Source organism: Talpa europaea (genome assembly GCF_964194135.1).
Source record: "Talpa europaea genome assembly, chromosome: 7".
Lineage (NCBI taxonomy): Eukaryota > Metazoa > Chordata > Mammalia > Eulipotyphla > Talpidae > Talpa > Talpa europaea.
The window spans coordinates 122232240-122243015 of NC_140074.1; the positions used below are offsets into that span (position 1 = coordinate 122232240).

At 43.0% G+C, this 10776-nt stretch overlaps 1 protein-coding gene across 2 annotated transcripts; it reads right to left on the reverse strand.

Moving 5' to 3' along the window:
- Positions 1–1110: 1110 nt before the first annotated feature.
- CCDC43 (coiled-coil domain containing 43) lies at positions 1111–9851 on the reverse strand (the record flags this gene model as incomplete). Of its 2 annotated transcripts, none has more annotated exons than XM_084237584.1 (5): positions 9364–9851; positions 7030–7117; positions 5770–5917; positions 3011–3069; positions 1111–1298 (listed from the first exon to the last, which is right to left on the reverse strand). In XM_084237584.1, the coding sequence occupies exons 1-5, from the start codon at positions 9565–9567 to the stop codon at positions 1111–1113; spliced, it is 687 nt and encodes a 228-aa protein (XP_084093710.1). In that variant the 5' UTR covers positions 9568–9851. The 2 variants fall into 2 exon arrangements, with proteins under 2 accessions (XP_084093710.1, XP_084093709.1); XM_084237583.1 differs by having other exon boundaries at positions 3011–3061; positions 5768–5917; positions 9364–9646.
- Positions 9852–10776: the final 925 nt, after the last annotated feature.

Sequence of the window (10776 nt, forward strand, 5' to 3'; positions counted from 1 at the left end):
AATGTAAAAACCATTGTTAGCTTGCACCATACAAAAAACAGTCTGGGCCAAATTTGGCTTGTGGTGAAGTTTGCCCAGGCCTGGTATAAATTACCTACTTTCTGTCTTATTAGAGAAATTGTCTCTTCAGGCTTGACAGTCTGTTGCCTAAAGTCAGAAAAAGGTTTTATTTACAATTAAATGCAATTGTGGTTTTTGACAAAAGTGGGGGAATGAAGAGTTCCTCTTGCTTTTGACTTTTCCATTCATCACTCACACAACAAATTTGTTGAGAGCTATTATGTACACTCTTAAATATCTTTGTGTTAAATATCTTTGATTCTCAGTGTTTCTTCCTTAAAAGGGCAGTTCCTGCAGTTTCTCTAAACCTGTAATTAGTAAGTCTTTACTCTCATGTTTTAGAGCAAATCAGAATTAAAATCTCTACTAGCATTCAAGGATCCATGATTATTAAAAAATCATTCTAGCTAACAAAATCCTTGCACCTAATACTGACACCTCCTTCTTAAAATCACAGCCTAGAGAGGAAAAATACACAACTATTTCTACTTTAAAAGATTCCTTTTTCTTCCATAGGATAAAACTTTAAAAAAAAACTTCTCAAATGGAGAACATCCACCAAATAATTTCTTCTCATTTCCTAGTTTGTTGCCATGTAACAAAGTTTGGCTCCAGATAAGGCTCTTCATTTGCTTCCTATGTCAGCCACGATACTCGACGGTGGGTGAGTGCCGAAGGAAGTGACACTCCAAAATTTCACCTCCAGGACAGAGTGCTCTTGCTTCTGCTCCTCCAGGATGACAACTGTAACCATCAGCTTCTGATTATTCCTGCTATCTGTCCAAGGGGAGGGGAGACTTACTATTAAAATATAAAGGTTTTTCCGGGTCTTTGGTACAGACGTCAACAACAAAACTCTGGTTCCCCACGCCACAGACACATGGCACGGTTTAGAGTCAGAAGTGTTCGGTTTCCTTTTGACCGTGTAAACAAAAGGGGCGATGCCTCGGGACACCACTGTTCAGTGGCCTCTCATTGCTCTTAAATACGCACGTGCACAACCCGTCCACCCGCTCATCGAGTTCGTGCGGAGAAAGGCGCGGGCCAAGGTTACCGCTTTCGTTCTCCTTTCTGTGTCCTTTTCTTTTCCTTTTCCTTGCGCTCTTGCTTGGCTAGTTTCTCCCTCTCTCTCTGCAGCTTGTCCTGTTCCTTCTTCCTTTGGGACTCATCCCGAAGTGAGTCTCGCTCCAGTTTTCGAGCATTAAGGACATCTTCCACATTGGTGTTCCGGAAGAGAGCTACAGGTGAGTTAAGGGAGTAGGATTCAGGTCACTCAGGTTCCAGCTATTGCTCTTTTTACTCATTCTCACTGTCTTCACGCCTCATGCTGAGTCTTGAATTCTCTACCTACTCCTAGTCTTAACAAAAGAATCCTATGTTTATCTTTGATCTAACAGGCCATCCTAAAACTATCCTCAGAGGCCTCCCTGGTGGCGCAAGGGGTTAAGTCTCAACACTATCAAGCTGTCACCAGCCACTGTGGCACGAGTTTGATCCCCGGCCAGGGAGCTGACCCACATGGTGCAGCAGACCTCTCCTGTCTCGCCCAATGCTCCCTTCAGCAGTGTGTTTCAGTTCAAGCCGCCTGTTCTCCTCCCCTCTCTGTCAATGGTGAATCCTCTCACACACACACCCCCACACCTCTGGCCTACACCCCACCTCTTGTATGCATAAATAAAAATAATTTTTTTAAAAAACAAAATAATGTTAAAATATTTAATGAAATTACATTCTAGAATAAGTACTTTTACTGTTCAATAGCAGAATATGGTTAGAATATTTGGGTTTGTTTTAGTGAGTAGAGTATTAATGTATCTGGCAATTTTTATGTACTTGGCACCACTGAAACATTTGAAAAGAGTTACATAAGTTCTTTAACCTTACTAGATTTCATCAACTGTCTTTTTTGCCTAGATCACTAAAGCTTAAAAACCATGGTCTAATAACCATAAACTCTAAATCTATAAGATATGAAATAATATACATTTAGGCAGTTAAAAAATACCTAGCCAAAACCTTAGCTTTCATTTTTTATTTCCAAAACAATCCATTACTATCAATCTCCTCCCTCTCAAAACATGACTTTCTGCTTTAGTGCTTTAAAATGAATGTCTCTCTGAAATTATCTCCCCTTTGCTGATAATCCACCCCACTCCTCACTTTAAGAATGTGGATTTTCGAAATTACCTTCTCTTAGCAGCTCCTCACAAGTGATTCTGCTGGTGGGAACTTTTCTCAGCACATTTGTTTCAATATGTCCATATTTTTTGCTTAACAATATCCGATGTTTGTGTTCCCTTTCCAACAAATTACAAAATATTTGAGGACAAGGGCCAGAACTTTATTATTTTAATTGCTTTGACACTGTTGGGAAACCGAGTGTTAGCTACGGGAGTAGAGATTCTTATTTTCCCCTACAAAATAAAAACCAGTGGGTCTCCCTAGTGGTGCAAGGGGTTAAGCACCGCACTATGAAGCTATCTGCAGCCTCTGCAGCATGAGTTCAATCCCCGGCCAAGGAGCTACCCACATGGCACAGCAGACCTCTCCTGTCTTGCCCGCTGCTCCCCTCAGCACTGTATTTCAGTCAGTCTGCCTGTTCTGCTCCCCATTCTGTCTCTGGTAAGTCTTCTCACCCCCCTGCTTCTCGGTCCTGTACCCCAGCTCTTGTATGCATAAATAAATAAATCTTTAAAAGAAAGAAAAAAAAAAACTAGTGACAAATCCCTTCCTGTAAGCCAATCCCTTTAAGGTATATGTTAACATGTTTCCTTTGGGGAAAGCTCTTCCTAAATTAACTAGAGCTGTCCAATCAGTGGGGCTCATAATGCTGGCCTGATATGAGCTCCTGGAGGAAAGGGATGCCCCCCTATAACGACAGAAAAATTAAATCTGTTCCTCGAGAGCAGTCTATGGAGAAACACATGGAGATGGACACAGAGAAGGATACATTTGTCAGAACCCAGGTTCACTGTGGCGGCACCTGAGTCACCCTTTTCATCTGCTTCAGTGAGTGACGTTAAGGAAAGTCAGATGGAAAACAAAGGTTAGCATGCCCAACCCAACATCAGAAAACATTCAATAAACCGATGAGTGGGAAAACATGTGGAATGGAAGGACACTGTCAAGGACATGGTGATAAACCCAGGAATGTCATCTTTAGTAGTCTCAACTGAGGGAAAACTGCATCCTCAGTAAGATCTTTTCTCTTAGGGCTATGAAGAAACTTAAATTGGCCTGGCTGAACTGCAGTATTACCTGGAAGCCAGGGAACGGTAAGATGACCTCTAGAACAGTAATTCACAGCCCTTGTACACTGTTGGCGGGAATGGAGACTGGTCCAGTCCCCATGGAAGACAGTTTGGAAGGTCCTCAAAATATTAAAAATAGATCTATATACAATAACCAGCAATTCCACTTCTAAATATCTACTGAAACATTACAAAATCACTAATTCAAAGGGATACACACTCCTGTGTTCATTGCAGCACTATTCACAATAGCCAAGTTATGGAAACGAACTAAATGCCCATCAACAGAACAGTGGATTAAGATGTGGTGTACATACACAATGGGACACTACTCAGCTATGAAAAAAAGGTAAACTCTCTTGCCATTTACAACAACATGGATGGAACTAGAGGGGGTTATGCTAAGTAAAATAAGTCAGAAGGAGAAAGATAAATACTGGATGACTTCATTCACGTGTGGAATAGAGAAAAAAACAAAGGAACTGACAAAACTAAGCCAAACAAACCCTAACTTATGACTGCAGAACTGAGGATGCTATAGGGGGTGGGAACAGAGGGAGGAGGCCCAATGGCCTAGGGTAAAGGACTATGATGGTGGGGGTGGGGTGGTGATATATATGTGAGGAGGTATGAACCTACTCCCCTAAATCATATACAGTTTTGTATACCAATGTTACCTTAAGAAAGAAAAAAATGGGCTTCCCTGGTGGCACATCTCCCCCCACATCTCTTCCTCTTGTATGTATAAATAAATATTTAAAAGAAAAAAAGGGGGCATCCCTGGTGGCACGAGGGGTTAAGACAAGCTATGAAGCTATCCACAGCCACTGCAGCACCAGTTCGATCCCTGGCCTGCCAGGGAGCTAACCACATGGCGCAGCAGACCTCTCCTGACTCACCCACTGCTCCCCTCAGCAATGTATTTCTGTCAGTCTGCCTGTTCTGTTCCCCACTCTGTCTCTGGTGAATGCTCTCACCCCTCACACCTCTGGCTTGTACCCCAGTTCTTGGATGCATAAATAAACCTTTAAAAAAAAAAAAGAAAAAGAAAAAAAGGGTGCAGCAGACCTCTCCTGTTTCACCCACTGCTCTCCACAGCAGTATATTTCAGTAGATCTGCCTGTTCTGCTCCCCACTCTGTCTCTGGTGAATCCTCCTACACTCCCACACCTCTAGCCTATACCCCAGCTCTTGTATGCACAAATAAATAAAATTTTTTAAGGAAACAAAGGGGGTCCGGTCCTCCTCGGTGGTACAGCGGGTTGAGTGCCATGCTGTAAAGCTGTCCATAGCCTCTGCGCGGGTTCGATTTCAGGCTGGCCAAGCAGATACCCACATGGCGCGGCAGACCTCTCCTGCCTCGCCCGCTGCTCCCCTCAGCAGTGTCTTCGGTCCATCTGCCTGATCTGCTCCCCACTCTGACTCTGGTAAATTCTTTTACCTTCCTGCACCTCTGGCCTATACCTTAGTTCTTATATAAATATATCTTAAAAAAAAAAAAAGTGTTCCTAGAACTCCCTGGGGAACTTGTTAGAAATGCACATTCTTGGGCCTCCCATGGACCTACCAAATCAGAAACTCTTGCGGTAGGGCCAAGCAATCTGTTTAAGCAAATCTTCTAGCAGAACTGCTGCTTAAAATGTTGTTTATTTAACAACAACAACAAAAAAGTTGTTTATTTAGCTAAAGAATGAGAATTACGTAATTGGAACCTGGGCAAAAAAATCATGAAAACTGACCCAAAAAAACCTTAAGAACTCTTTCCTGACCTTGGTTTGTAAAGTTAATGTTTCTGATATGATGTCCACTCCATTCCAGTAGACTTAGTATTTCCTAAGCAAATTTCAAAATCACAGGGAACCGAACCAACCCCTATCAGTAGTACTTCCACATAGTCCCCAAAGTCCAGATTTACTCTTGGAGGTCCAGTTTCACTTTTGATCATTTGGTCACCAGAATTAAAACTCAAATGAAACTGCTCCAAATTTGGGAAACCCTCACCAAAAATATCCATGTTCCAGGCCTGGTTTTGCCATGAATTCTCTGACTGTCTCTGATCATCCATCATCTCTTAATGCCTTAATTTCCTTATTAACCAGGAATATAAAGATGGACTATAAATATGGTACTATACTACATAAAAAGGCATTACACAGAATTATTAATACATATAAATTTAAGGAATCACAGCTATACCTTGTTTTTGAAAACACAATATAGATGATACACTATTAAGACATTATTTGTTTTACACTGAAGTCTTCAGGAACATACTGATTATGTGTTGAAAAATATAAGTCTAGTTTCAACAGCATTCCTCATACCCATGAAAGGTAATAGATCACTGCTATTTGAAAAGGGAAAATTAAGCCACAGAGGGGGATTGGCAACTTGCCAGAGTTCACTGTAAACCAGAAAAGGCTTTTGGCATGAACCTCAGGGAACGGTGCCAAGACACCAAAAAGGATATTCTTCTTCATCTGTCACATCAGCATACTGAGCCAGGAGGGCAGCTTTTCTCTGCTTTTCCTCTTCTGACACCATCCGGGGTTTCACCACGATCTGTGCCTGCTTCTCAATCAGGGTGGCAATGGCCTGTACCTCATCTGGGAGGTGGTGAGAGGGGAGAGACAACAAGGTTGTATGTGGGAGAGAACAAGCTCACCGAACCACTAGCCCATATGAGCAGTGCTTGGAGTCAAGGCAATGGCATCTGCTGACTCCTGAGAGCCCTGGGATTCAAAGGAGGTGCCTCAGGGGCCAATGAAAAAGGCAAGGAAAGGCCACACAGGCCAGGCTTTAGGTCTTGTATCCGTCACCAATCAAAGTAGCCCTGCTTTTATTTTATATACTGAAGTTCTGCTGCTTAAAAAAAAAAGGTAGAAAAGCACTGCATTTAGAACCCCAGAGCATGCAACTTTCTCCCCTCTCAACCCAGAAATTTAAGAAGGAATCTAGAATCAGCTTAAGCTAGTCCCTGTCATGCTGATAATTATGCCAAGTAAAATCCTGTATTTTAAAATAAACTCAACCATTAAGTTCGTCATTCTCAAAGAAAGGAGGCACTGGTATAAAGTAATGGTTCTCATCCCTGGTTGCTATTTAGGATCATCTGGGGAAACTTTTTAAAAAGTACAATGCCCAGGTCCCGGCCCCAAAGATATTTATCTAATTGGTCCATGGTGTGGCCCAGGCATTGGCATTTTTTTTAAAGACCATCAAGTGATTCTAATGTGTAGCCAAGACTAAGAACAAACAGCCTAGACAGTTTAGAATAGATTTTATTTCAGTTTGGCATTTTTTATTTGAGTTTTCCCTAATGTATTTGTCATCCTAATGGTGGTTCTATTAGTCCATTTCTTTCATTTTAAAGGGTTCAGCTGAAAAAAGCAAAACACCAATCATAATGTATATCATGAAATGAGGATATGAAAAAGGTGGGAGACAGGAATATATAACTGATCCTATACCTGCAGTGCAAATCTACTAGGGCCAGTGGAAAGATGAAAAAGAAAAAAAAAACCCACAATGAAGATAACTGTGGTCAGTTGCAATGGAAAAATATAAAAGCGGAAAAGTAATAAGTGTGAGTGTTTTCTAGCTTAAATTATCTTTGGGAAGATGAGTAAAGGAGAAAACTACAAATTCTCTTCCTAACAGGTCTATAGTAAATGTTATTGGAAAAGGCACTGAAGATCAAACATAGATCCAACCCTACCTTCTTTTTTCACCTTGGTGACAATATTCTGAGTTTCAGACCATCGTTCCACAATCTCCTTGCAGATGTTAAGGAGGGAATCTTCTTCCTAGTTGGAAAAGGAAACCAGTAATTTCCTGCTTGAAATCACAACCTGAACAAAGCTTACTTACAACTGCAACTCATTGCTCCATTTCACATGTGATCCTCTTAACAGTGCTTTTCCCCCTAGCATTTCTTTTCTAACACACTATTTAACTTACAGATTTTGTTTTTACCTGCTAGAATATAATCCTTTTGAGGGCAGAGATTTCAGTCCGTTTTGTTTCCCAAGGGTACCTCAAGCACTTAGGATAGTGCCTGACATACAGTAATTAATAAAAGAAAAAGAAAAAAAGATAACTCAAGTCAATCAATGCAAGTACTATTGAGAGAATAAACGCAATACTTTTGTTTACTGTTATTTGCTCCTGGCTACATATACTTACTGTTCTTGAATTTTACTGAGAAACTTCTTAATTTCTAAAATTTCTTAAATCCTAGCCCAACCTGGTAATTAATTTGGCTATGTCATTTGTTTTTCTTAGAAAAGCGTTTGTTACAACAGTCTGGGGCTGCCACATGCAGCCCAAATGATGGACAGAGAGTAAGCAGCACGTTGAATTAGGTGTTTAATATATACCATATTCATCGGCCCTTACTTTGTAAAGACACTCCTTGGTTGTTTTGCCATAAAATACCTGACCAGGGCCTCCCTGGTGGCGCAAGGGATTAAGATACAACCTAGGAACCTATCCACAGCCACTGCAGCACCAGTTTGATCCCTGGCCAGGGAGCTACCCACAGGACACAGCAGACCTCTCCTGTCTTGCCCACTGCTCCCCTCAGCAGTGTATTTCAGTCAATCTGCCTGTTCTGCTCCCCACTCTGTCTCTGGTAAATCCTCTCACCCCCCAAACCTCTGGCCTGTACCCCAGTACTTGTATACATAAATAAAATTAATCTTTAAAATACCTGACCAATTCTTCCCAAAGTCAGTGTCATACAGAAGGAGCTAGGAAAACTATGAGAAAATTAAGCATGGTGTGTGAACTGAGCAGATGGAGGGGGAAATCACCCTTAGAACTTTGAGGTCCTGCAGTTCATGTAAACAAAAGGCAGATACAAAGAAACAAACCTGTTTGTATGTAATTTTGTCTCTTCTACTAAGAGACTGTTAATAGTCTAAGGCAAATTCATGCCTGTCTTTATCAGCAGACATACAGCTCTAAATAACGACATCATGAAAGAACCAGTTAAGAAGTTGGTGCCAAGAGATACCCAGGTTATTTCAACTTTTCTATGGAGTCTTTAGAAATTTCCCATCAGGAAATAAAAACTTAAATTGCTCTTGCACCTTACAGCCTGCAATGTCAGGACCCATTGTTTGTATTTCCATTAAACCTATGAACTGCATGAAAGCTTTCCTAGGTACAGGCCTATCTCAGAGAGCAGGTTCTGGGACTAAAAAGGTGTCCTTGCCAGGAAAACCTGAAACAGCTGGGTTATTTCAACCAAGTGCTGAATTCAACAAGCTTCCACCAAGTGCAAATGGAGATGAAGGTGGCAGAAATGATCAGGTTGGAAACGTGGACATCTTGGTTAGTTACTACTTAAACACAACTTAAAGTACACATTTCTGAATTTTTGAATCAGCTTCTAACAGGTGAAATACCAAGTTAATTCTCTTTTCTTTAAAACTCTTATCTCTTTATTCCCTCTCTTATCCCCTCCCACAAAAACCCCCCACCAATGATTACAACATTCCTAAATACTGTAAACAGTCAAGCAAAGTATTTGCTTCAGTTCTGCCTAGGCATGAAAATACCTCTACCGCCCTCTAGACTCCTACTTCCAAAATAGGAATCCAGAAGGCACTTCCTGCCTGCTTTGATCATGGGACAGTTCTGGGCACAGCCTCTTAAAGGGCACAGACATCCCAGAGCACTTTATTTCCCCCCTCCGAACACTGTCTACGGTTGGGAGTGAAACAGGTTGTTAGAGGTTTATAATGAAACTCCCGTTTAGATATCAGTGCTTAAAAAAAAAAAAAAACTCACCCGCTCACTCACAAGCATGAGAGAGAGCCTTGTTTCTAGACACAAGGTAAGACCATTTCTCTCTATGCACTTGCAACCTTCCGGCTCTCCAAAACCCTGGATGGGGAGTAAATCTTTTCCCCCCTCCACCAGAATTAGAGGAAGATTGCCCTTTCGGGTGAAACCATTAGTCCTCCTGAACACCGATTAAGAAAAGGGCATGAAAAGTACGACAGGCGTCAGCGTGGCACTGAAGGAATGTGTCCGGATTTCTCACCAGGAAAGCAGCGAGGATACCCTGCAGAGCATCCAGTTTCTCTTCCTCCTCCTCCTCCTGCAGGACACCCAGTATGTAGGCACCGTAAACGGCTCGATCCACTCCCAGCGCCTCCAACCGTCCATCCAGCCACGATCCAAAACTGCTACCCCCACCATCGCCTTCACTTGCGGCTCCCGCGGCCAATTCGCTGGGCGCCGCCATCTTGGGGTCAGGGTCCTGCCAGCCCCGAGGGTGCCTACCGCAGTGCCTGACGGGCTGCGCCTCAGACCCACTGCGCAGGCTCAGAAAGGGAACTCCGTCGCCCTGTAGTGACAGCTCCGGGCGCTTTACACCTTTTTTTTTTTTTTTTTTTTTTTTAATTAATGCATACAGGAGCTGGGGTACAGGCCAGAGATGCAGGGGGGTGGTGAGAGGATTCACCAGAGACAGAGCAGGGAACAGAACAGGCAGCCTGACTGAAATACACTGCTGAGGGGAGCAGCGGACCTCCGGAGAGGGCTGTCGCAGCATGTGGGTTTCTCCCTGGCTGGGGATCGAACTCGTGCTGTAGAGGATGCGGATTGCTTCATAGTGGGGTGCTTAACCCCTTGCGCCACCAGGGAGGCCTCGGCTTTACACCTTCTAAATGGAGCGCATCGGGGCCTACGCACCGTCGCGTGGTCTCCCAGAAACCCCGATAGGTGAATAGGTGAATATTCTTAACAAGCTCCTCATTCTTCCCTTGGAGGAAGTTCAGAAAACCAGAGTTACTTGCCAGGGTTACACTGCCAATAAACTAAACCCGACTGGAACTCAACTGTGGTTGCAGCCCTTGAGCCTGCATTACCAATCTGCACTTGCACGCGCAATCGTGGACTCTAAGCCACTGACTCCTACACAGCTTTCCTGTAGGAACATGCTCATGCACCCTGCCTAACCAGCGGCACTACTGACTGCTACCACCCTCCACTTCCTGCTTCTCCCCCAGAAAACAATCCCTGACTCCCTGGGTTAAGACCACTCCAGGGTTCTGTGGTTGCTTCTCTGCACTTAGTGTGCTGTAATTAATTCTGTACTCGACACACAGTAGGAGCTCAATAAATGAACAGGCACCGTCTAGTCATCTCCTTTGCTCACTCACTGAAACTTACACAGGAATAACCTCGAGGAAACTTACTTACCTTTTGGCAGGCAATGTGCCAAAATGAGTTCATTCTTTATCTTTCCTCATCCTCCCAACAACCCTGCACAGAGACAGTCCACATATATTAAAGATAAGGAAACTGAGACCAGCCTCACAGCTACAGGAGGCTAAACAGAGGCAAGAGCTTGCCGCTGACTACCAAACACCTGGCTTTGGATTGAGAGGAATTATTTAAGAACCTGGGTTGGCTCTACTTAACTGCAGAGGAGGCTGGCAGATCAGTGACT